Below are 27,986 nucleotides of genomic sequence, written 5' to 3'. Positions count from 1 at the left end.
CAGACCTGTCCCCAACAGTGCTGTACCCCAGTGTTATACAGTGACAGACCTGTCCCCACCACTACTATACCCCAGTGTTATAAACAGACAGACCTGTCCCCACCAGTACTGTACCCCAGTGTTATACACTGACAGACCTGTCCCCACCAGTACTGTTCCTCAGTGTTATACAGTGACAGACCTGTCCCCACCAGTACTGCCCCCCAGTGTTATACAGTGACAGACCTGTCCCCACCAGTTCTGCACCCCAGTGTGAGACAGTGAAAGACCTGTCCACACCAGTACTATACCCCAGTGTTATACAGTGACAGACCTGTCCCCACCAGTACTGTACCCCAGTGTTATACAGTGACAGACCTGTCCCCACCAGTACTGCACCCCAGTGTTGCACACGGACAGATCTGTCCCCACCAGTACTGTACCACAGTGTTATACAGCGACAGACCTGTCCCCACCAGTACTGTACCCCAGTGGTCTACAGTTACAGACCTGTCCCCACCAGTAATGTAACCCAGTGTTATACAGTGACAGACCTGTCGCCACCAGTACTGTACCCCAGTGTTATACCCTGACAGACCTGTCCCCACCAGTACTGTACCACAGTGTTATACAGGGACAGACCTGTCCCCACCAGCACTGTACCCCGGTGTTATACAGAGATAGACCAGTCCCCACCAGTACAGTACCCCAGTGTTATACACTAACAGACCTGTCCCCACCAGTACTGTAGCCCAGTGTTATACACTGACAGACCTGTCCCCACCAGTACTGTACCCCAGTGGTATACAGTTACAGACCTGTCCCCACCAGTACTGTACCCCAGTGTTATACAGTGACAGACCTGTCCCCAACAGTGCTGTACCCCAGTGTTATACAGTGACAGACCTGTCCCCACCACTACTATACCCCAGTGTTATAAACAGACAGACCTGTCCCCACCAGTACTGTACCCCAGTGTTATACACTGACAGACCTGTCCCCACCAGTACTGTTCCTCAGTGTTATACAGTGACAGACCTGTCCCCACCAGTACTGCCCCCCAGTGTTATACAGTGACAGACCTGTCCCCACCAGTTCTGCACCCCAGTGTGAGACAGTGAAAGACCTGTCCACACCAGTACTATACCCCAGTGTTATACAGTGACAGACCTGTCCCCACCAGTACTGTACCCCAGTGTTATACAGTGACAGACCTGTCCCCACCAGTTCTGCACCCCAGTGTTATACACTGACCCACCAGTCCCCACCAGTACTATATCCCAGTGTTATACAGTGACAGACCTGTCCCCACCAGTACTGTACCCCAGTGTTATACACTGACAGACCTGTCCCCACCAGTACTGTACCCCAGTGTGATACAGTGACAGACCTGTCCCCACCAGTACTGTACCCCAGTGTTATACAGTGACAGACCTGTCCCCGCCAGTACTATACCCCAGTGTTAACACTGACAGATCTGTCCCCAGCAGTAATGCACCCCAGTGTTATACACTGACAGACTTGTCCCCACCAGTACTGTACCCCAGTGTTATACAGTGACAGACCTGTCCCCACCAGTACTGTACCACAGTGTTATACAGGGACAGACCTGTCCCCACCAGCACTGTACCCCGGTGTTATACAGAGATAGACCAGTCCCCACCAGTACAGTACCCCAGTGTTGTACACTAACAGACCTGTCCCCACCAGTACTGTAGCCCAGTGTTATACACTGACAGACCTGTCCCCACCAGTACTGTACCCCAGTGGTATACAGTTACAGACCTGTCCCCACCAGTACTGTACCCCAGTGTTATACAGTGACAGACCTGTCCCCAACAGTGCTGTACCCCAGTGTTATACAGTGACAGACCTGTCCCCACCAGTTCTGCACCCCAGTGTGAGACAGTGAAAGACCTGCCCACACCAGTACTATACCCCAGTGTTATACAGTGACAGACCTGTCCCCACCAGTACTGTACCCCAGTGTTATACAGTGACAGACCTGTCCCCACCAGTACTGCACCCCAGTGTTGCACACGGACAGATCTGTCCCCACCAGTACTGTACCACAGTGTTATACAGCGACAGACCTGTCCCCACCAGTACTGCACCCCAGTGTTATACACTGACAGACCTGTCCCAACCAGTACTGTATCACAGTATTATTTAGTGACAAATCGGTCCCCACCAGTGCTGTACCACGGTGACTTACAATGACAGATCTTTCCCCACCAGTACTGTACCACAGCGTTATTCAGTGGCCGACCAGTCCCCACCAGTACTTTACCCCAGTGTTATACAGTGACAGACCTGTCCCCACCAGTACTGTACCCCAGTGTTATACAGTGACAGACCTGTCCCCACCAGTTCTGCACCCCAGTGTTATACACTGACCCACCAGTCCCCACCAGTACTATATCCCAGTGTTATACAGTGACAGACCTGTCCCCACCAGTACTGTACCCCAGTGTTATACACTGACAGACCTGTCCCCACCAGTACTGTACCCCAGTGTTATACAGTGACAGACCTGTCCCCACCAGTACTGTACCCCAGTGTTATACAGTGACAGACCTGTCCCCGCCAGTACTATACCCCAGTGTTATACACTGACAGACCTGTCCCCAGCAGTAATGCACCCCAGTGTTATACACTGACAGACTTGTCCCCACCAGTACTGTACCCCAGTGTTATACAGTGACAGACCTGTCCCCACCAGTACTGTACCACAGTGTTATACAGGGACAGACCTGTCCCCACCAGCACTGTACCCCGGTGTTATACAGAGATAGACCAGTCCCCACCAGTACAGTACCCCAGTGTTATACACTAACAGACCTGTCCCCACCAGTACTGTAGCCCAGTGTTATACACTGACAGACCTGTCCCCACCAGTACTGTACCCCAGTGGTATACAGTTACAGACCTGTCCCCACCAGTACTGTACCCCAGTGTTATACAGTGACAGACCTGTCCCCAACAGTGCTGTACCCCAGTGTTATACAGTGACAGACCTGTCCCCACCACTACTATACCCCAGTGTTATACAGTGACAGACCTGTCCCCACCAGTACTGTACCCCAGTGTTATACACTGACAGACCTGTCCCCACCAGTACTGTTCCTCAGTGGTATACAGTGACAGACCTGTCCCCACCAGTACTGCCCCCCCAGTGTTATACAGTGACAGACCTGTCCCCACCAGTTCTGCACCCCAGTGTGAGACAGTGAAAGACCTGTCCACACCAGTACTATACCCCAGTGTTATACAGTGACAGACCTGTCCCCACCAGTACTGTACCCCAGTGTTATACAGTGACAGACCTGTCCCCACCAGTACTGCACCCCCGGTGTTGCACACGGACAGATCTGTCCCCACCAGTACTGTACCACAGTGTTATACAGCGACAGACCTGTCCCCACCAGTACTGTACCCCAGTGTTATACAGTGACAGACCTGTCCCCACCAGTACTGCACCCCAGTGTTATACACTGACAGACCTGTCCCAACCAGTACTGTATCACAGTATTATTTAGTGACAAATCGGTCCCCACCAGTGCTGTACCACGGTGACTTACAATGACAGATCTTTCCCCACCAGTATTGTACCACAGCGTTATTCAGTGGCAGACCAGTCCCCACCAGTACTGTACCCCAGTGTTATACAGTGACAGACCTGTCCCCACCAGTACTGTACCCCAGCGTTATACACTGACAGACCTGTCCCCACCAGTACTGCACCCCAGTGTTATACAGTGACTGACCTGTCCCCACCAGTACTGTACCCCAGCGTTATACACTGACAGACCTGTCCCCACCAGTACTGCACCCCAGTGTTATACAGTGACTGACCTGTCCCCACCAGTACTGTACCCCAGCGTTATACACTGACAGACCTGTCCCCACCAGTACTGTACACCAGTGTTATACAGTGACAGACCTGTCCCCACCAGTACTGTACCCCAGTGTTATACAGTGACAGACCTGTCCCCACCAGTACTGTACCCCAGTGTTATACAGTGACAGACCTGTCCCCGCCAGTACTATACCCCAGTGTTATACACTGACAGACCTGTCCCCAGCAGTAATGCACCCCAGTGTTATATACTGACAGACTTGTCCCCACCAGTACTGTACCCCAGTGTTATACAGTGACAGACCTGTCCCCACCAGTACTGTACCCCAGTGTTATACAGTGACAGACCTGTCCCCACCAGTACTGGACCCCAGTGTTATACACTGACAGACCTGTCCCCACCAGTACTGTACACCAATGTTATACACTGACATACCTGTCCCCACCAGTACTGCACACTATTGTTATACACTGACAAACCTGTCCCCGCCAGTACGATACCCCAGTGTTATACAGTGACAGACCTGTCCCCAGCAGTATTGCACCCCAGTGTTATACACTGACAGACTTGTCCCCACCAGTACTGTACACTAGTGTTATACAGTGACAGACCTGTCCCCACCAGTACTGTACACTAGTGTTATACACTGACAGACCTGTAAGGTAAAATTAATGACTGCGGATACTGGAATCCAGATTCTGGATCAATGGTGCTGCAAGAGCACAGCAGTTCAGGCAGCATCCGAGGAGACCTGTCCCCACCAGTACTGTATCACAGTGACATACAGTGTATAGTACTGGTGGGGACAGGTCTTTCAGTGTCTCACACTGGGGTGTAGAACTGGTGGGGACAGCTCTGTCACTGTATAACTCTGGGGGGCAGTACTGGTGGGGACAGGTCTGTCACTGTATAACACTGGGGTACATTACTGGCGTGGACAGGTCTGTCACTGTATAACACTGGGGTACAGTACTGGTGGGGACAGGTCTTTCAGTGTCTCACACTGGGGTGCAGAACTGGTGGGGACAGGTCTGTCACTGTATAACACTGGGGTACAGTACTGGTGGGGACAGGTCTGTTAGTGTATAACACTGGGGTACTGTACTGGTGGGGTCAGGTCTGTCACTGTATGTTACTGTGGTACAGTGCTGGTGGGGACAGGTCTGTCACTGTATAACACTGGGGAAGTGTAGTTATGTGGTACCGGTCTGTCACTTAATAACACTGGGGTACAGTACTGGTGTGGACAGGTCTGTCACTGTATAACACTGGGGTGCAGTACTGGCGGGACAGGTCTGTCAGTGTATAACACTGGGGTACAGTACTGGTGGGGACAGGTCTGTCCCTGTATAACACCGGGGTACATTACTGGCGTGGACAGGTCTGTCACTGTATATCACTGGGGTGCAGTACTGGTGGGGACAGGTCTGTCACTGTATAACACTGTGTTACAGCAGTGGTGGGTCAGGTCTGTCAGTGTCTCACACTGGGGTACAGTACTGGTGGGGACAGGTTTGTCAGTGTATAACACTGGGGTATAGTACTGGTGGGGACAGGTCTGACACTGTATAACACTGGGGTACAGTACTGGTGGGGAACGGCCTGTCACTGTACAACACTGGGGTACAGTACTGGTGGGGACAGGTGTGTCACTGTATAACACTGGGGTACAGTACTGGTGGGGACAGGTCTGTCACTGTATAACACTGGGGTACAGTACTGGTGGGGACAGGTGTGTCACTGTATAACACTGGGGTACAGTACTGGTGGGGACAGGTGTGTCACTGTATAACACTAGGGTGCAGTACTGGTGGGGACAGGTCTGTCACTGTATAACACTGGGGTACAGTACTGGTGGGGACAGGTGTGTCACTGTATAACACTGGGGTACAGAACTGGTGGGGACAGGTCTGTCACTGTATAACACTGGGGTACAGTACTGGTGGGGACAGGTGTGTCACTGTATAACACTGGGGTACAGTACTGGTGGGGACAGGTCTGTCACTGTATAACACTGGGGTATAGTACTGGTGGGGACAGGTCTTTCACTGTCTCACACTGGGGTGCAGAACTGGTGGGGACAGATCTGTCACTGTATAACACTGGGGGGCAGTACTGGTGGGGACAGGTCTGTCACTGTATAACACTGGGGGGCAGTACTGGTGGGGACAGGTCAGTCACTATATAACACTGGGGTACAGTACTGGTGGGGACAGGTGTGTCACTGTATAACACTGGGGTACAGTACTGGTGGGGACAGGTCTGTCACTGTATAACACTGGGGTACAGTACTGGTGGGGACAGGTGTGTCACTGTATAACACTGGGGTACAGTACTGGTGGGGACAGGTGTGTCACTGTATAACACTAGGGTGCAGTACTGGTGGGGACAGGTCTGTCACTGTATAACACTGGGGTACAGTACTGGTGGGGACAGGTGTGTCACTGTATAACACTGGGGTACAGAACTGGTGGGGACAGGTCTGTCACTGTATAACACTGGGGTACAGTACTGGTGGGGACAGGTGTGTCACTGTATAACACTGGGGTACAGTACTGGTGGGGACAGGTCTGTCACTGTATAACACTGGGGTATAGTACTGGTGGGGACAGGTCTTTCACTGTCTCACACTGGGGTGCAGAACTGGTGGGGACAGATCTGTCACTGTATAACACTGGGGGGCAGTACTGGTGGGGACAGGTCTGTCACTGTATAACACTGGGGGGCAGTACTGGTGGGGACAGGTCAGTCACTATATAACACTGGGGTACAGTACTGGTGGGGACAGGTGTGTCACTGTATAACACTGGGGTATAGTACTGGTGGGGACAGATCTTTCAGTGTCTCACACTGGGGCGCAGAACTGGTGGGGACAGGTTGTCACTATATAACACTAGGGTGCAGTGCATGTGGGGACAGGTCTGTCAGTGTATAACACTGGGGTACTGTACTGGTGGGGACAGGTCTGTCAGTGTATAACACTGGGGTACAGTACTGGTGGGGATAGGTTAGATTAGATTAGATTAGATTACTTACAGTGTGGAAACAGGCTATTCGTCCCAACAAGTCCACACCGACCCGCCGAAGCGAAACCCACCCATACCCCTACATTTACCCCTACCTAACACTACGGGCAAAAGGAGGCTGGTCAGGTCCACACCCCCCTACGAACCACCCTCCCATCCTGGCACTTTCCCCTGCCACCGCAGGAACTGTAAAACCTGCGCCCACACCTCCTCCCTCACCTCCATCCAAGGCCCCAAAGGAGCTTTCCACATCCATCAAAGTTTTACCTGCACATCTACTAATATCATCTATTGTATCCGTTGCTCCCGATGCGGTCTCCTCTACATTGGGGAGACTGGACGCCTCCTCGCAGAGTGCTTTAGGGAACATCTTCGAGACACCCGCACTAATCAACCAAACCGCCCCGTGGCCCAACATTTCAACTCCCCCTCCCACTCTGCCGAGGACATGGAGGTGCTGGGCCTCCTCCACCACCGCTCCCTCACCACCAGACGCCTGGAGGAAGAACGCCTCATCTTCCGCCTCGGAACACTTCAACCCCAGGGCATCAATGTGGATTTCAACAGCTTCCTCATTTCCCCTTCCCCCACCTCATCCTAGCTTCTAACCTCCAGAAACTTGATCCCCTGACCTGTCCGGACTTGTCCGACCTGCCCAGCTCCTTTTCCACCTATCCACTCCACCCTCTCCTCCCTGACCTATCACCTTCACCCCCTCCCCCACTCACCCATTGTACTCTATGCCACTCTCTCCCCACCCCCACCCTCCTCTGGCTTATCTCTCCACGCTTCAGGCTCTCTGCCTTTATTCCTGATGAAGGGCTCATGCCCGAAACGTCGATTTTGCCTGTCCTCGGATACTGCCTGAATTGCTGTGCTCTTCCAGCACCACTGATCCAGAATCTGGTTTCCAGCATCTGCAGTCATTGTTTTTACCTTGTTTTTACCTCAGTTCTGTCACAGTCTAACACTGGGGTACAGTACTGGTGGGGACAGGTCTGTCACTGTATAACACTGGGGTACAGTACTGGTGGGGACAGATCTGTCTGTGTATAACACTGGGGTACAGTAGTGGTGGGGACAGGTCGGTCAGTGTTATACAGTGACAGACCTGTCCCTACCAGTACTGTACCCCAGTGTTATACAGTGACAGACCTGTCCCTACCAGTACTGGACCCCAGTGTTATACACTGACATACCTGTCCCCACCAGTACTGCACACTATTGTTATACACTGACAAACCTGTCCCCGCCAGTACGATACCCCAGTGTTATACAGTGACAGACCTGTCCCCACCAGTACAGTACCCCAGTGTTATAAAGTGACTGACCCGTCCCCATCTGTACTGTACCCCAGTGTTTTCCACTAACAGACCTGTCCACGCCAGTAATGTACCCCAGTGTTATACAGTGACAGTCCTGTCCCCAACAGTACTGTACCCCAGTGTTATTCAGGGACAGACTGGTCCCACATAACTACAGTACCACAGTAGTGTTATACAGTGACAGACCTGACTCCACCAGTACTGTACCCCAGTGTTATACAGGGACAGTCCTGTCCCCACCAGTACTGTACCCCAGCGTTATACAGGGACAGACCTGTCCCAACCAGTACAGTACCACAGTGTTATACAGGGACAGACCTGTCCCCACCAGAACTGTACCCCGGTGTGATACAGTGACAGACCCGTCCCCCCCAGTACTGTTCCCCAGTGTTATACAGTGATAGACCTGTCCCCACCAGTACTGTACCCCAGTGTTATACACAGACAGACCTGTCCCCACCAGTACTGTACCCCAGTGTTTTACACTGACAAACCTGTCCCCACCAGTACTGGACCCCGGTGTTATACAGTGACAGACCTGTCCCCACCAGTACTGTACCCCAGTGGTATACAGTTACAGACCTGTCCCCACCAGTACTGTACCCCAGTGGTATACAGTTACAGACCTGTCCCCACCAGTACTGTACCCCAGTGGTATACAGTTACAGACCTGTCCCCACCAGTACTGTACCCCAGTGTTATACAGTGACAGACCTGTCCCGAACAGTGCTGTACCCCAGTGTTATACAGTGACAGACCTGTCCCCACCACTACTATACCCCAGTGTTATAAACAGACAGACCTGTCCCCACCAGTACTGTACCCCAGTGTTATATACTGACAGACCTGTCCCCACCAGTACTGTACCTCAGTGTTATACAGTGACAGACCTGACTCCACCAGTACTGTACCCCAGTGTTATACAGGGACAGTCCTGTCCCCACCAGTACTGTACCCCAGCGTTATACACAGACAGACCTGTCCCAACCAGTACAGTACCACAGTGTTATACAGGGACAGACCTGTCCCCACCAGAACTGTACCCCGGTGTCATACAGTGACAGACCTGTCCCCACCAGTACTGTACCCCAGTGTTATACAGTGACAGACCTGTCCCCACCAGTACTGTACCCCAGTGTTATACAGTGATAGAACTGTCCCCACCAGTACTGTACCCCAGTGTTATACACAGACAGACCTGTCCCCACCAGTACTGTACCCCAGTGTTTTACACTGACAAACCTGTCCCCACCAGTACTGTACCCCGGAGTTATACAGTGACAGACCTGTCCCCACCAGTACTGTACCCCAGTGGTATACAGTTACAGACCTGTCCCCACCAGTACTGTACCCCAGTGGTATACAGTTACAGACCTGTCCCCACCAGTACTGTACCCCAGTGTTATACAGTGACAGACCTGTCCCCAACAGTGCTGTACCCCAGTGTTATACACTGACAGACCTGTCCCCACCAGTACTGCCCCCCAGTGTTATACAGTGACAGACCTGTCCCCACCAGTTCTGCACCCCAGTGTGAGACAGTGAAAGACCTGTCCACACCAGTACTATACCCCAGTGTTATACAGTGACAGACCTGTCCCCACCAGTACTGGACCCCAGTGTTATACAGTGACAGACCTGTCCCCACCAGTACTGCACCCCAGTGTTATACACTGACAGACCTGTCCCAACCAGTACTGTATCACAGTATTATTTAGTGACAAATCGGTCCCCACCAGTGCTGTACCACGGTGACTTACAATGACAGATCTTTCCCCACCAGTACTGTACCCCAGTGTTATACAGTGGCAGACCAGTCCCCACCAGTACTGTACCACAGCGTTATTCAGTGGCAGACCAGTCCCCACCAGTACTGTACCCCAGTGTTATACAGTGACAGACCTGTCCCCACCAGTACTGTACCCCAGTGTTATACACTGACAGACCTGTCCCCACCAGTACTGCACCCCAGTGTTATACAGTGACTGACCTGTCCACACCAGTACTGTACCCCAGTGTTATATAGTGACAGACCTGTCCCCATCAGTTCTGCACCCCAGTGTTATACACTGACCCACCAGTCCCCACCAGTACTATATCCCAGTGTTATACAGTGACAGACCTGTCCCCATCAGTTCTGCACCCCAGTGTTATACACTGACCCACCAGTCCCCACCAGTACTATATCCCAGTGTTATACAGTGACAGACCTGTCCCCACCAGTACTGTACCCCAGTGTTATACACTGACAGACCTGTTCCCACCAGTACTGTACCCAGTGTTATACAGTGACCGACCTGTCCCCACCACAACTGTACCCCAGTGTTATACACTGACAGACCTGTCCCCACCAGTACTGTACCCCAGTGTTAGACTGTGACAGAACTGAGGTAAAAACAAGGTAAAAACAATGACTGCAGATGCTGGAAACCAGATTCTGGATCAGTGGTGCTGGAAGAGCACAGCAATTCAGGCAGCATCCGAGGACAGACAAAATCGACGTTTCGGGCAAAAGCCCTTCATCAGGAATAAAGGCAGAGAGCCTGAAGCGTGGAGAGATAAGCTAGAGGAGGGTGGGGGTGGGGAGAGAGTGGCATAGAGTACAATGGGTGAGTGGGGAAGGAGATGAAGGTGATAGGTCAGGGAGGAGAGGGTGGAGTGGATAGGTGGAAAAGGAGCTGGGCAGGTCGGACAAGTCCGGACAGGTCAGGGGATCAAGTTTCTGGAGGTTAGAAGCTAGGATGAGATGGGGGAAGGGGAAATGAGGAAACTGTTGAAATCTACATTGATGCCCTGGGGTTGAAGTGTTCCGAGGCGGAAGTTGAGGCGTTCTTCCTCCAGGCGTCTGGTGGTGAGGGAGCGGCGGTGGAGGAGGCCCAGCACCTCCATGTCCTCGGCAGAGTGGGAGGGGGAGTTGAAATGTTGAGCCACGGGGCGATTTGGTTGATTGGTGCGGGTGTCTCGAAGATGTTCCCTAAAGCACTCCGCTAGGAGGCGCCCAGTCTCCCCAATGTAGAGGAGACCGCATCGGGAGCAACGGATACAATAGATGATATTAGTGGGTGTGCAGGTAAAACTTTGATGGATGTGGAAAGCTCCTTTGGGGCCTTGGATAGAGGTGAGGGAGGAGGTGTGGGCGCAGGTTTTACAGTTCCTGCGGTGGCAGGGGAAAGTGCCAGGATGGGAGGGTGGGTTGTAGGGGGGGTGTGGACCTGACCAGGTAGTCACGGAGGGAACGGTCTTTGCGGAAGGCGAAGAGTGGTGGGGAGGGAAATATATCCCTGGTGGTGGGGTCTGTTTGGAGGTGGCGGAAATGTCGGCGGATGATGTGGTTTATGCGAAGGTTGGTAGGGTGGAAGGTGAGCACCAGGGGCGTTCTGTCCTTGTTGCGGTTGGAGGGGTTGGGTCTAAGGGGGAGGTGCGGGATGTGGATGAGATGCGTTGGAGGGCATCTTTAACCACGTGGGAAGGGAAATTGCGGTCTCTAAAGAAGGAGTCTGGTCAGGTCCACGCCCCCCTACGACCCACCCTCCCATCCTGGCACTTTCCCCTGCCACCGCAGGAACTGTAAAACCTGCGCCCACACCTCCTCCCTCACCTCCATCCAAGGCCCCAAAGGAGCTTTCCACATCCATCAAAGTTTTACCTGCACATCCACTAATATCATCTTTTGTATCCGTTGCTCCCGATGCGGTCTCCTCTACATTGGGGAGACTGGGCGCCTCCTAGCAGAGTGCTTTAGGGAACATCTTCGAGACACCCGCATCAATCAACCAAATCGCCCCGTGGCTCAACATTTCAACTCCCCCTCCTACTCTGCCAAGGATATGGAGGTGCTGGGCCTCCTCCACCGCCGCTCCCTCACCACCAGACGCCTGGAGGAAGAACGCCTCATCTTCCGCCTCGGAACACTTCAACCCCAGGGCATCAATGTGGATTTCAACAGTTTCCTCATTTCCCCTTCCCCCACCTCATACTAGCTTCTAACCTCCAGCAACTCGATCCCCTGACCTGTCCGGACTTGTCCGACCTGCCCAGCTCCTTTTCCACCTATCCACTCCAACCTCTCCTCCCTGACCTATCACCTTCATCTCCTTCCCCACTGACCTATTGTACTCTATGCCACTCTCTCCCCACCCCCACCCTCCTCTAGCTTATCTCTCCACGCTTCAGGCTCTCTGCCTTTATTCCTGATGAAGGGCTTTTGCCCGAAACGTCGATTTTGCCTGTCCTCGGATGCTGCCTGAATTGCTGTGACAGAACTGTCCCACACCAGTACTGTACCCCAGTGTTATACACTGACAGATCTGTCCCCACCAGTACTATACCCCAGTGTTATACAGCGACAGACCTGTCCCCACCAGGACTGTACCCCAGTGTTATACAGCGACAGACCTGTCCCCACCAGTACTGCACCCCAGTGTTATACAGCGACAGACCTGTCCCCACCAGTACTGCACCCCAGTGTTATACAGCGACAGACCTGTCCCCACCAGTACTGCACCCCAGTGTTATACACTGATAGACCTGTCCCCACCAGTACTGCACCCCAGTGTTATACACTGACAGACCTGTCCCAACCAGTACTGTATCACAGTATTATTTAGTGACAAACCTGTCCCCACCAGTGCTGTACCACGGTGACTTACAATGACAGATCTGTCCCCACCAGTACTGTACCCCAGCATTATTCAGTGGCAGACCAGTCCCCACCAGTACTGTACCCCAGTGTTATACAGTGACAGACCTTTCCTCACCAGTAATGTACCCCAGCATTATTCAGTGGCAGACCTGTCCCCACCAGTACTGTACCCAGTGTTATACAGTGACAGACTGATCTCCACCAGCACTGTACCCCAGTGTTATACAGTGACAGACCTGTCCCCACCAGTACTGTACCCCAGTGTTATATGGGGACAATGACAAGCTTGAAAAATAGCTCGTTTTTATCTTCATTTGTTGGATGATTCGAATCTCTGTGTGTCCATAAAATTTAGTAACAATAGATTGAGTCCTTTCATCCGGATCATTGATTTAAATTGCAACCCATAACGGTCCCTGCACTGATCGCTGAGAATACTCCTTGATCTTTGCGAAGCTGTCAATTACGCATTTGTACCAGCTTTCTGTTTCCTGTTTGCCTGCCAATCCCCTATTCAAGCCAATACATATCTGATCAGCGTGACGGTGGGTTGGTTACCTTAGTTGGCTGGGAGCTTGGTTTGCGATACAGATTCATGCGAATAGTGTGGGTTTAATTCTCACACCAGTTGAGGTGACCATGAGGGACTCTCCTTTTCAACCTCTACCCTCACCCGTGGCATGGTGACCCTCAGGTTAACCCCCCCACCAGTTACCCTTTTCCAATGAGGAAGCAGCTCTGTGGTCCTATGGGATGATAGTGACTTTCCCCTACTCCACAGATCCTTTCAGGAAATCTCCTGACAACACACCCACTGTTCTCCCTTTATCCCGAGCATGTTTTCCTTTCACAAACCCCTGTTGACTCTGCCCGATTATCTTGAACTTTTCAAAGTGCCCTGTCTTTAATAATAATTTTTAACATTTTCATAACGACTGACGTTAAACTAATTAATCTGTAGCTTCCAGCTTTCTCTGTCTGATTCTCTTTTTCAGAATAAAGCAATTGTATTTGTTATTATTCAATCGAAAACAACCTTCCCAAATCAGAGGAATTTTGGAAAATTAAAACTAGTGCATCAACTAACTCATGAGTCACTTTTTTTCAGATCCCAAGACAAAGATCGTTAGGACTCAAGCACCCATCGGTTCTCATTACCTTTCATTTGTCCCGGTGACTATTCATTTTCTCCCAAAGTATTATTTCTAGAAGGTTCTCCATCACCAAAGTGAAACAGACAGTGGGAGGGATGGTTATATTTAAATCATCTTTTTGAACAACATTTGCATCTTCCTGTTTCCCGGCACCTCCCGAGTCCAGGGGAGACGGCGCGATTATGGCCAATGGCTCGGCAATAGCTAGTCCCACATCCTTTGTGCCTTTGATCCCATCTCATCGATCCCTGGACCTTGTCAATGGTAAGTATCAACAATCCACCCAAAACCCGTTCCTTATTAACTTTCAAACTGTCTCGCGACAGTTTCCCTCCTCTGTCACCATGACCTGAGTGGCATCCTCCTCTTCTGGAAAGACAAAGTATTGGTTAACCACGTCAGTCCTGCCCCTGATCCCCCTCCTTGCCTCAATGTAATTCCGCTTTCCAGACTCGAATCACCACCATTCTGCTCTGGATAACCGACTGTGTGCTTCCCCGAAAATTCATTGCATCAATTTACATGGAAACAAATTAGCACAACCCCTACTCCTGATCACGGAGAGAGACGGGAAATCAGCCAGGAATCCTGCTCCTGATCACGGAGAGAGACGGGAAATCAGCCAGGAATCCTGCTCCTGATTACTGAGGGAGAGGGGAGATCAGGCAGGAATTCTGCTCCTGATCACTGGGAGAGGGGGAAAATCAGGCAGGAATTCTGCTCCTGAGCATTGAGAGAGATGGGAAATCAGGCAGGAATCCTGCTCCTGATCACTGAGGGAGAGGGGAAATCAGGCAGGAATCCTGCTCCTGATCACTGAGGGAGTGGGGAAATCAGGCAGGAATCCTGCTCCTGATCACTGAGAGAGAGGAAATCAGGCAGGAATCCTGCTCCTGAACACTGAGAGAGAGGAAAACAGGCAGGAATCCTGCTCCTGATCACTGAGAGGAAATCAGGCAGGAATTCTGCTCCTGATCACTGGGAAAGGGGGAAATCAGGCAGGAATCTTGCTCCTGATCACTGAGGAGAGGGGAGGTCAGGCAGGAATCCTGCTCCTGATCACTGAGAGAGAGGAAATCAGGCAGGAATCCTGCTTCTGATCACTGAGAGAGAGGGGAGATCAGGCAGGAATCCTGCTCCTGATCACGGAGAGAGAGGGGAGATCAGGCAGGAATCCTGCTCCTGATCACGGAGAGAGAGGGAGATCAGGCAGGAATCCTGCTCCTGATCACTGACAGAGAGGAAATCAGGCAGGAATCCTGCTCCTGATCACTGAGAGAGAGGAAATCAGGCAGGAATCCTGCTCCTGATCACGGAGAGAGAGGGGAGATCAGGCAGGAATCCTGCTCCTGATCACGGAGAGAGAGGGGAGATCAGGCAGGAATCCTGCTCCTGATCACGGAGAGAGAGGGGAGATCAGGCAGGAATCCTGCTCCTGATCACTGAGAGAGAGGAAATCAGGCAGGAATCCTGCTCCTGATCACTGAGAGAGAGGAAATCAGGCAGGACTCCTGCTCCTGATCACTGAGAGAGAGGGGAGATCAGGCAGGAATCCTGCTCCTGATCACTGAGAGAGAGGAAATCAGGCAGGAATCCTGCTCCTGATCACTGAGAGAGAGGGGAGATCAGGCAGGAATCCTGCTCCTGATCACGGAGAGAGAGGGGAGATCAGGCAGGAATCCTGCTCCTGATCACTGAGAGAGAGGGGAAATCAGGCAGGAATCCTGCTCCTGATCACTGAGGGAGAGGGGAGATCAGGCAGGAATCCTGCTCCTGATCACTGAGAGAGAGGGGAGCTCAGGCAGGAATCCTGCTCCTGATCACTGAGAGAGAGGAAATCAGGCAGGAATCCTGCTCCTGATCACTGAGAGAGGGGAGAAATCAGGCAGGAATCTTGCTCCAGATCACTGAGAGAGAGGAAATCAGGCAGGAATCCTGCTCCTGATCACTGAGAGAGAGGAGAAATCAGGCAGGAATCCTGCTCCTGATCACTGAGAGAGAGGAGAAATCAGGCAGGAATCCTGCTCCTGATCACTGAGAGAGAGGAAATCAGGCAGGAATCCTGCTCCTGATCACTGAGAGAGAGGAAGAAATCAGTCAGGAATCTTGCTCCTGATCACTGAGAGAGAGGGGAGATCAGGCAGGAATCCTGCTCCTGATCACTGAGAGAGAGGGGAAATCAGGCAGGAATCCTGCTCCTGATCACTGAGAGAGAGAAATCAGGCAGGAATCCTGCTCCTGATCACTGAGAGAGAGGAAATCAGGCAGGAATCCTGCTCCTGATCACTGAGAGAGAGGAAATCAGGCAGGAATCCTGCTCCTGATCACTGAGAAAGGGGGGAGATCAGGGCAGGAATCCTGCCCTGATCACTGAGTGAGGGATAAATCAGGCAGGAATCTTGCTCCTGATCACTGAGAGAGAGGAAATCAGGCAGGAATCCTGCTCCTGATCACTGAGAGAGAGGAAATCAGGCAGGAATCCTGCTCCTGATCACTGAGAGAGAGGGGAAATCAGGCAGGAATCCTGCTTCTGATCACTGAGGGAGAGGGGAGATCAGCAGGAATCCTGCTCCTGATCACTGAGAGGAGAGGGGAAATCAGGCAGAATCCTGCTCCTGATCACTGAGAGAGAGGGGAAATCAGGCAGGAATCCTGCTCCTGATCACTGAGAGAGAGGAAATCAGGCAGGAATCCTGCTCCTGATCACTGAGAGAGAGGAGAAATCAGGCAGGAATCCTGCACCTGATCACTGAGAGAGAGGAAATCAGGCAGGAATCCTGCTCCTGATCACTGAGAGAGAGGGGAGATCAGGCAGGAATCCTGCTCCTGATCACTGAGAGAGAGGAAATCAGGCAGGAATCCTGCTCCTGATCACTGAGAGAGAGGGGAGCTCAGGCAGGAATCCTGCTCCTGATCACTGAGAGAGAGGAAATCAGGCAGGAATCCTGCTCCTGATCACTGAGAGAGGGGAGAAATCAGGCAGGAATCTTGCTCCTGATCACTGACAGAGAGGAAATCAGGCAGGAATCCTGCTCCTGATCACTGAGAAAGGGGGAGATCAGGCAGGAATCCTGCCCCTGATCACTGAGTGAGGGGAGAAATCAGGCAGGAATCTTGCTCCTGATCACTGAGAGAGAGGAAATCAGGCAGGAATCCTGCTCCTGATCACTGAGAGAGAGGAAATCAGGCAGGAATCCTGCTCCTGATCACTGAGAGAGAGGGAAATCAGGCAGGAATCCTGCTTCTGATCACTGAGGGGAGAGGGGAGATCAGGCAGGAATCCTGCTCCTGATCACTGAGAGAGAGGGGAAATCAGGCAGAAATCCTGCTCCTGATCACTGAGAGAGAGGGAAATCAGGCAGGAATCCTGCTCCTGATCACTGAGAGAGAGGAAATCAGGCAGGAATCCTGCTCCTGATCACTGAGAGAGAGGAGAAATCAGGCAGGAATCCTGCACCTGATCACTGAGAGAGAGGAAATCAGGGCAGGAATCCTGCTCCTGATCACTGAGAGAGAGGGAGATCAGGCAGAATCCTGCTCCTGATCACTGAGAGAGAGGAAATCAGGCAGGAATCCTGCTCCTGATCACTGAGAGAGAGGGGAGATCAGGCAGGAATCCTGCTCCTGATCACGGAGAGAGAGGGAGATCAGGCAGGAATCCTGCTCCTGATCACTGAGAGAGAGGGGAAATCAGGCAGGAATCCTGCTCCTGATCACTGAGGGAGAGGGGAGATCAGGCAGGAATCCTGCTCCTGATCACTGAGAGAGAGGGGAGCTCAGGCAGGAATCCTGCTCCTGATCACTGAGAGAGAGGAAATCAGGCAGGAATCCTGCTCCTGATCACTGAGAGAGGGGAGAAATCAGGCAGGAATCTTGCTCCAGATCACTGAGAGAGAGGAAATCAGGCAGGAATCCTGCTCCTGATCACTGAGAGAGAGGAGAAATCAGGCAGGAATCCTGCTCCTGATCACTGAGAGAGAGGAGAAATCAGGCAGGAATCCTGCTCCTGATCACTGAGAGAGAGGAAATCAGGCAGGAATCCTGCTCCTGATCACTGAGAGAGAGGAGAAATCAGTCAGGAATCTTGCTCCTGATCACTGAGAGAGAGGAAATCAGGCAGGAATCCTGCTCCTGATCACTGAGAGAGAGGGGAGATCAGGCAGGAATCCTGCTCCTGATCACTGAGAGAGAGGAAATCAGGCAGGAATCCTGCTCCTGATCACTGAGAGAGAGGAAATCAGGCAGGAATCCTGCTCCTGATCACTGAGAGAGAGGGGAAATCAGGCAGGAATCCTGCTTCTGATCACTGAGGGAGAGGGGAGATCAGGCAGGAATCCTGCTCCTAATCACTGAGAGAGAGGGGAAATCAGGCAGAAATCCTGCTCCTGATCACTGAGAGAGAGGGGAAATCAGGCAGGAATCCTGCTCCTGATCACTGAGAGAGAGGAAATCAGGCAGGAATCCTGCTCCTGATCACTGAGAGAGAGGAGAAATCAGGCAGGAATCCTGCACCTGATCACTGAGAGAGAGGAAATCAGGCAGGAATCCTGCTCCTGATCACTGAGAGAGAGGGGAGATCAGGCAGGAATCCTGCTCCTGATCACTGAGAGAGAGGAAATCAGGCAGGAATCCTGCTCCTGATCACTGAGGAGAGAGGGGAGCTCAGGCAGGAATCCTGCTCCTGATCACTGAGAGAGAGGAAATCAGGCAGGAATCCTGCTCCTGATCACTGAGAGAGGGGAGAAATCAGGCAGGAATCTTGCTCCTGATCACTGAGAGAGAGGAAATCAGGCAGGAATCCTGCTCCTGATCACTGAGAAAGGGGGAGATCAGGCAGGAATCCTGCCCCTGATCACTGAGTGAGGGGAGAAATCAGGCAGGAATCTTGCTCCTGATCACTGAGAGAGAGGAAATCAGGCAGGAATCCTGCTCCTGATCACTGAGAGAGAGGAAATCAGGCAGGAATCCTGCTCCTGATCACTGAGAGAGAGGGGAAATCAGGCAGGAATCCTGCTTCTGATCACTGAGGGAGAGGGGAGATCAGGCAGGAATCCTGCTCCTGATCACTGAGAGAGAGGGGAAATCAGGCAGAAATCCTGCTCCTGATCACTGAGAGAGAGGGGAAATCAGGCAGGAATCCTGCTCCTGATCACTGAGAGAGAGGAAATCAGGCAGGAATCCTGCTCCTGATCACTGAGAGAGAGGAGAAATCAGGCAGGAATCCTGCACCTGATCACTGAGAGAGAGGAAATCAGGCAGGAATCCTGCTCCTGATCACTGAGAGAGAGGGGAGATCAGGCAGGAATCCTGCTCCTGATCACTGAGAGAGAGGAAATCAGGCAGGAATCCTGCTCCTGATCACTGAGAGAGAGGGGAGATCAGGCAGGAATCCTGCTCCTGATCACGGAGAGAGAGGGGAGATCAGGCAGGAATCCTGCTCCTGATCACTGAGAGAGAGGGGAAATCAGGCAGGAATCCTGCTCCTGATCACTGAGGGAGAGGGGAGATCAGCAGGAATCCTGCTCCCTGATCACTGAGAGAGAGGGGAGCTCAGGCAGGAATCCTGCTCCTGATCACTGAGAGAGAGGAAATCAGGCAGGAATCCTGCTCCTGATCACTGAGAGAGGGGAGAAATCAGGCAGGAATCTTGCTCCAGATCACTGAGAGAGAGGAAATCAGGCAGGAATCCTGCTCCTGATCACTGAGAGGAGGAGAAATCAGGCAGCAATCCTGCCTCCTGATCACTGAGAGAGAGGAGAAATCAGGCAGGAATCCTGCTCCTGATCACTGAGAGAGAGAAATCAGGCAGGAATCCTGCTCCTGATCACTGAGAGAGAGGAGAAATCAGTCAGGAAATCTTGCTCCTGATCACTGAGAGAGAGGAAATCAGGCAGGAATCCTGCTCTGATCACTGAGAGAGAGGGGAGATCAGGCAGGAATCCTGCTCCTGATCACTGAGAGAGAGGGGAAATCAGGCAGGAATCCTGCTCCTGATCACTGAGAGAGAGAAATCAGGCAGGAATCCTGCTCCTGATCACTGAGAGAGAGGAAATCAGGCAGGAATCCTGCTCCTGATCACTGTGAGAGGGGGAAATCAGGCAGGAATCCTGCTCCTGATCACTGAGAAGAGAGGAAATCAGGCAGGAATCCTGCTCCTGATCACTGAGAAAGGGGGGAGATCAGGCAGGAATCCTGCCCCTGATCACTGAGTGAGGGGAGAAATCAGGCAGGAATCTTGCTCCTGATCACTGAGAGAGAGGAAATCAGGCAGGAATCCTGCTCCTGATCACTGAGAGAGAGGAAATCAGGCAGGAATCCTGCTCCTGATCACTGAGAGAGAGGGGAAATCAGGCAGGAATCCTGCTTCTGATCACTGAGGGAGAGGGGAGATCAGGCAGGAATCCTGCTCCTGATCACTGAGAGAGAGGGAAATCAGGCAGAAATCCTGCTCCTGATCACTGAGAGAGAGGGGAAATCAGGCAGGAATCCTGCTCCTGATCACTGAGAGAGAGGAAATCCGGCAGGAATCCTGCTCCTGATCACTGAGAGAGAGGAGAAATCAGGCAGGAATCCTGCTCCTGATCACTGAGAGAGAGGAAATCAGGCAGGAATCCTGCTCCTGATCACTGAGAGAGAGGGGGAGATCAGGCAGGAATCCTGCTCCTGATCACTGAGAGAGAGGAAATCAGGCAGGAATCCTGCTCCTGATCACTGAGAGAGAGGAAATCAGGCAGGAATCCTGCTCCTGATAACTGAGAGGAAATCAGGCAGGAATCCTGCTCCTGATCACTGAGAGAGAGGAGAAATCAGGCAGGAATCCTGCTCCTGATCACTGAGAGAGAGGGGAGATCGGGCAGGAATCCTGCTCCTGATCACTGAGAGAGAGGAAATCAGGCAGGAATCCTGCTCCTGATCACTGAGAGAGAGGGGAGATCAGGCAGGAATCCTGCTCCTGATCACTGAGAGAGAGGAAATCAGGCAGGAATCCTGCTCCTGAACACTGAGAGAGAGGAAAACAGGCAGGAATCCTGCTCCTGATCACTGAGAGGAAATCAGGCAGGAATCTTGCTCCTGATCACTGAGGGAGAGGGGAGGTCAGGCAGGAATCCTGCTCCTGATCACTGAGAGAGAGGAAATCAGGCAGGAATCCTGCTTCTGATCACTGAGAGAGAGGGGAGATCAGGCAGGAATCCTGCTCCTGATCACGGAGAGAGAGGGGAGATCAGGCAGGAATCCTGCTCCTGATCACGGAGAGAGAGGGGAGATCAGGCAGGAATCCTGCTCCTGATCACTGAGAGAGAGGAAATCAGGCAGGAATCCTGCTCCTGATCACTGAGAGAGAGGAAATCAGGCAGGAATCCTGCTCCTGATCACTGAGAGAGAGGGGAGATCAGGCAGGAATCCTGCTCCTGATCACGGAGAGAGAGGGGAGATCAGGCAGGAATCCTGCTCCTGATCACGGAGAGAGAGGGGAGATCAGGCAGGAATCCTGCTCCTGATCACTGAGAGAGAGAAATCAGGCAGGAATCCTGCTCCTGATCACTGAGAGAGAGGAAATCAGGCAGGAATCCTGCTCCTGATCACTGAGAGAGAGGGGAGATCAGGCAGGAATCCTGCTCCTGATCACTGAGAGAGAGGAAATCAGGCAGGAATCCTGCTCCTGATCACTGAGAGAGAGGGGAGATCAGGCAGGAATCCTGCTCCTGATCACGGAGAGAGAGGGGAGATCAGGCAGGAATCCTGCTCCTGATCACTGAGAGAGAGGGGAAATCAGGCAGGAATCCTGCTCCTGATCACTGAGGAGAGGGAGATCAGGCAGGAATCCTGCTCCTGATCACTGAGAGAGAGGGGAGCTCAGGCAGGAATCCTGCTCCTGATCACTGAGAGAGAGGAAATCAGTCAGGAATCCTGCTCCTGATCACTGAGAGAGGGGAGAAATCAGGCAGGAATCTTGCTCCAGATCACTGAGAGAGAGGAAATCAGGCAGGAATCCTGCTCCTGGATCACTGAGAGAGAGGAGAAATCAGGCAGAATCCTGCTCCTGATCACTGAGAGAGAGGAGAAATCAGGCAGGAATCCTGCTCCTGATCACTGAGAGAGAGGAAATCAGGCAGGAATCCTGCTCCTGATCACTGAGAGAGAGAGAAAATCAGTCAGGAATCTTGCTCCTGATCACTGAGAGAGAGGAATCAGGCAGGAATCCTGCTCCTGATCACTGAGAGAGAGGGGAGATCAGGCAGGAATCCTGCTCCTGATCACTGAGAGAGAGGGGAAATCAGGCAGGAATCCTGCTCCTGATCACTGAGAGAGAGAAATCAGGCAGGAATCCTGCTCCTGATCACTGAGAGAGAGGAAATCAGGCAGGAATCCTGCTCCTGATCACTGTGAGAGGGGGAAATCAGGCAGGAATCCTGCTCCTGATCACTGAGAGAGAGGAAATCAGGCAGGAATCCTGCTCCTGATCACTGAGAAAGGGGGGAGATCAGGCAGGAATCCTGCCCCTGATCACTGAGTGAGGGGAGAAATCAGGCAGGAATCTTGCTCCTGATCACTGAGAGAGAGGAAATCAGGCAGGAATCCTGCTCCTGATCACTGAGAGAGAGGAAATCAGGCAGGAATCCTGCTCCTGATCACTGAGAGAGAGGGGAAATCAGGCAGGAATCCTGCTTCTGATCACTGAGGGAGAGGGGAGATCAGGCAGGAATCCTGCTCCTGATCACTGAGAGAGAGGGGAAATCAGGCAGAAATCCTGCTCCTGATCACTGAGAGAGAGGGGAAATCAGGCAGGAATCCTGCTCCTGATCACCTAGAGAGAGGAAATCAGGCAGGAATCCTGCTCCTGCTCACTGAGAGAGAGGAGAAATCAGGCAGGAATCCTGCTCCTGATCACTGAGAGAGAGGAAATCAGGCAGGAATCCTGCTCCTGATCACTGAGAGAGAGGGGAGATCAGGCAGGAATCCTGCTCCTGCTCACTGAGAGAGAGGAGAAATCAGGCAGGAATCCTGCTCCTGATCACTGAGAGAGAGGAAATCAGGCAGGAATCCTGCTCCTGATCACTGAGAGAGAGGGGAGATCAGGCAGGAATCCTGCTCCTGATCACTGAGAGAGAGGAAATCAGGCAGGAATCCTGCTCCTGATCACTGAGAGAGAGGAAATCAGGCAGGAATCCTGCTCCTGATCACTGAGAGAGAGGAAATCAGGCAGGAATCCTGCTCCTGATCACTGAGAGAGAGGAAATCAGGCAGGAATCCTGCTCCTGATCACTGGCCAGTAACCCGATGCGAGAGAAGGTGTGAGTTTTGGGGGATATTTCTCTCTTGTCATGTAATGTCCTGCATTTCTTTAGCCCTCTATTCAGTTCTGAAGAAGTAAATATCAGATATAAAACACTAACTGTGTTTCTCTCTCCACAGACACTGCCAGACCTACTGAGTGTCTCCACCACTTTCTGCTTTAATCTCCAGGAAACAGGTGCTGAAGGATGTGGCCACTGAGATCGTGGATACATTGGTGATTATCTTTCAAAGGTCTAGAGGTTCTGGAAAGGTTCCTGCAGATTGGAGGGTGACAAATATAACCTTCTGACCTACGAGTGGAGAACACACAGCATCCGGGAAAATACTGGAATCGATTCTGTTGGATGTAATAACTGGAAATTTCAAAACAAATAGGAAACTGGGCAGGGTCAGTGAGGATTTCGCAAAGAGTAATCATGTTTAACAATACTGTCAGAGTTCCTCCTGTTGAAGAAATCCCATTTCCAAAAGACCAGAAGAAAGAGGGGTAGAGTTGGCCTTCAGCCCATCGAATCTGCTGCACCAATGCATGAGATCATTACTGCTCTGAACATCCTCAATCCCACTTTCCTGCCTATCCCGCTTAACCCTCCGCCCCCTTCCTGATTAAAAATCTGTCTCTGTCAGCCTTGAATATCCTGAATGACCCAGGACAGCCTCTGTGGGAAAGAATTCCACAAATTCACTCCCCTCAGAGAGAAGGAATCCCTCCTCATCCCTGTCTTCAGCGGGTGACCCCTTACTCTGAGATGATGCCCCACCGTTGACCCAATCCCATTCCCTAGCACATTCACCATATCATTCCTCAATCCAATCCCAAAACCACTCCCATATTCCAATCCAATTCCCCTAGTTCAATCACACTCATCCCTTTCCCCATCCCAATCCCATCTGATTCCCTTATCCAGTCCCTTATCCCCAATGGAGGGGAACCCTTCCTGAAGAAGGGCTTATGCCCGAAACGTCGATTCTCCTGCTCCTTTGATGCTGCCTGACCTGCTGTGCTTTTCCAGCAACACATTTTTCAGCTCTTATCCCCAATCCCAAACACATTCCCATATCCCAGTCAAAGTCATAGAGTCATAGAGATGTACAGCATGGAAACAGACCCTTGGGTCCAACCCGTCCATGCCGACCAGATATCCCAACCTGATCTAGTCCCACCTGCCAGCACCGGGCCCCCACCCCTCCAAACCCTTCCAATCCCTATCCCAATGCTGATGCCGTTTCGATGCTGTAATTGTCCCAGCCCCCTCCCACCTGCCCATGGCCTTACCTGACAGTTTTCTTCCCTTGGTTTTTCACACTTGCTGCTTTATACGGGACGATCCTGGGTTCAAACTCCTGCCGCTTGGACTCACTCTCTCCCCCAGGAGCAGCTGCCACGGAGCTGGGCTTCCTGCCCCGGATCCCGGCTCTTTCCCGAGGCTGGAAACAAGGTTCATCACCCCAGCCACTGCTCAATAGACTCAGTGTGAATCCCAGAGAGACCCCGATTACTACTGGACCAACTGGCCGCACTAGGGCCAGGATCATGGAGAGCCGCATCCTGACCAGGAATCACTAGGAATCGTGGGAACTACTGGGAATCGTGGGAATCACTGGGAATTGCAGGAATCACTGTGAAACAGAATGACTGGGAATGTCTGGGATAATGGAATCACCAGGAATCACTGGGAACTGGAATCCCTGGGAATCAGCAGGCATAGGGAATGACCAGGAATAACTGAGGATCACCTTGAACAGTCTGGAATAATCAGGAATAATTGGGAATTACCAAAAACAATCAGGAAAACCAGGAATCACTGGAAACTGGAAATCTTCGGGAATAGGGAGTCACTCAGAATCACAGGGAATGTGGGATCACCAGGACTGGCTGGGCACATTCGGGGATCAGTGGGAATCCCCTGGATCCGATCGCGGAATCTCGATCCCTTTAATGTGCCGCTTGCTCCTTTGTTACAAACAGCACAGGCGAAGGGATCCCACTCCCCCCTCTGCCCCACACTCCCCCCTCTGCCCCACACTCCCCCCCTCTATCCCACACTCCCCCCCCTATCCCACACTCCCCCCTCTATCCCACACTCCCCTCTCTATCCCTCACTCCCCCCCTCTATCCCACACTCCCTCCCTCTATCCCACACTCCCTCCCTCTACCCCACACTCCCCCCTACCCCACACTCCCCCCTCTATCCCACTCCCCCCTCTACCCCACACTCCCCCCTCTATCCCACTCCCCCCTCTACCCCACACTCCCCCCCTACCCCACACTCCCCCCCTCTATCCCACTCCCCCCTCTACCCCACACTCCCCCCTCTATCCCACACTCTCCCCTCTATCCCACACTCCCCCCCCGACCCCACACCCCCCCCGACCCCACACCCCCCCTCTATCCCACACTCCCCCCTACCCCACACTCCCCCCCTACCCCACACTCCCCCTCTACCCCCCCCCCCTCTACCCCACACTCCCCCCCCCCCCCCCCACCCCACACACCCCCCTCTATCCCACACTCCCCCCCCCCTCTCTCTATCCCTCCCTCCCGGAGCTTTCCCTATCCCACTTTTCTCTCACACTCTCTCTCTCTGCCTGTCTCGCTGCGGGTCTCTCTCTCTCTGTCTCTCTCTCTCTGTCTCTCTCTCTGTCTCTCTCTCTGTCTCTCTCTCTCTGTCTCTCTCTCTGTCTCTCTCTCTCTGTCTCTCTCTCTGTCTCTCTCTCTCTCTCTCTCTCTGTCTCTCTCTCTGTCTCTCTCTCTCTCTCTCTCTCTGTCTCTCTCTCTGTCTCTCTCTCTCTCTGTCTCTCTCTCTCTGTCTCTCTCTCTGTCTCTCTCTCTCTGTCTCTCTCTCTCTCTCTCTCTCTCTCTGTCTCTCTCTCTGTCTCTCTCTCTCTCTCTCTCTCTGTCTCTCTCTCTCTGTCTCTCTCTCTGTCTCTCTCTCTCTCTGTCTCTCTCTCTCTGTCTCTCTCTCCTCTTTCTCCTCTCTCTCTGTTTGAAACTTTCTCCTGACGTGTCACCTCCTTGCTCCTCCTCCCGAACGTCACTTCTGAGCCTGCGATCCTGCTCCAGGCAGATCCTAGGGAAAGCTCCCAATCGCAGAGAGAGAGGATCCCCCGGAAAGACGGAGAGGTCCCAGTCACCCGAGATAGAGATCTCAGAGAGAGATCAAAGCCTCAGGGAGATAGAGATCCCAGAGAGAGATAATCCAGTTCTGGGGAGAGCGATCTCAGAGACAGATTCCAGCCTCAAAGATATATAGATTGCAGAGAGAGATCCCAGAGAGAGATCACGGAGAGAGATCGCAGAGAGAGATCCCAGAGAGATCCCAGAGAGAGATTGCAGAGAGAGATCCCAGAGAGAGATCGCAGAGAGATCGCAGAGAGAGATCCCAGTGAGAGATCCCAGAGAGAGATCGCAGAGAGGGATCCCAGAGAGAGATCGCAGAGAGGGATCCCAGAGAGAGATCCTAGAGAGAGATCGCAGAGAGATCCCAGAGAGAGATCGCAGAGAGATCCCAGAGAGAGATCCCAGACAGAGATCGCGGAGACAGATCCCAGTGAGAGATCGCAGAGAGAGATCGCAGAGAGAGATCGCAGAGAGATCGCAGAGAGAGATCCCAGAGAGAGATCGCGCAGAGAGATCCCAGAGTTCCCAGAGAGAGATCCCAGAGAGAGATCCCAGAGAGAGATCGCAGAGAGAGATCGCGGAGAGAGATCCCAGAGAGAGATCGCGGAGAGAGATCCCAGAGAGAGATCGCAGAGAGAGATCGCGGAGAGAGATCCCAGAGAGAGATCCCAGAGAGAGATCCCAGAGAGAGATCACAGAGAGAGATCACGGAGAGAGATCCTAGAAGGAGATCCCAGAGAGAAATCGCAGAGAGAGATCCCAGAGAGAGATCCCAGAGAGAAATCCCAGAGAGTGATCCCAGAGAGAGATCCCAGAGAGAGATCCCAGAGAGAGATTGCAGAGAGAGATCGTGGAGAGAGATCCCAGAGAGAGATCGCAGAGAGAGATCCCAGAGAGAGATCGCAGAGAGAGATCCCAGAGAGGGATCCTAAGGGAGATCGCAGAGAGAGATCCCAGAGAGAGATCCCAGAGAGAGATCGCAGAGAGAGATCCCAGAGAGAGATCCCGGAGAGAGATCGCGGAGAGAGATCCCAGAGAGAGGTCCCAGAGAGAGATCGCAGAGAGAGATCGCAGAGAGAGATCCCAGAGAGAGAGATCCAGAGAGAGATCGCAGAGAGAGATCACAGGCATAGAGTCATACAGTCATACAGCATGGAAACAGACCCTTCGGTCCAACCAGTCCATGCTGAACATAATCCCAAACTAAACTCGCCCCACCTGCCTGCTCCTGGCCCATGTCTCTCCAAACCCTTTCCTATTCCTGTCCTTATCCAAATGTCCTTTAAATGTTGTAACTGTACCCACACCCACCACTTTCTCAGGACATTCATTCCCCATGCGAACCACCCTCTGTAAAAGAAAATTCCTCTTGTATCTTCTTTTGAATCTCTCTCCTCCCACCTTAAAATGTGCCCCTAATCTTGAAATCCCCCAGCCTAGGGAAAAGACAACTACCATTAACTCCATCTATAAGCCTCATTATTTTATAAAACCCTCAGCCTCCTACACTCCAGTGAAAAATGTCGCAGCCTTGCTTTATAACTCAAACACTCCCATTCGTGACAACATCCTGGGAAATCTC

At 52.3% G+C, this 27,986-nt stretch overlaps 1 protein-coding gene across 1 annotated transcript in view; it reads right to left on the bottom strand.

The window, feature by feature from the left end:
- The window catches only part of LOC122551861 (chondroitin-polymerizing factor, non-catalytic subunit-like), a 111,056-nt gene extending 85,794 nt beyond the window's left edge, over positions 1-25,262 (bottom strand). Inside the window, exon 1 of the mRNA XM_087989434.1 lies at positions 24,560-25,262. Within this exon, the coding sequence (XP_087845560.1) occupies positions 24,560-24,831 (272 nt within the window). The 5' untranslated portion in view covers positions 24,832-25,262. The remainder of the gene's footprint in view (positions 1-24,559) is intronic.
- Between the last annotated feature and the right edge of the window lie 2,724 nt (positions 25,263-27,986).

The sequence above is a fragment of the Chiloscyllium plagiosum genome, unplaced genomic scaffold, assembly GCF_037043375.1.
Source record: "Chiloscyllium plagiosum isolate Xiang-an unplaced genomic scaffold, Cpla_swu_hap1 HiC_scaffold_7, whole genome shotgun sequence".
Lineage (NCBI taxonomy): Eukaryota > Metazoa > Chordata > Chondrichthyes > Orectolobiformes > Hemiscylliidae > Chiloscyllium > Chiloscyllium plagiosum.
Note: the sequence above shows the minus strand (reverse complement) of the source record. Positions and strands in the feature narration are given on the sequence as shown.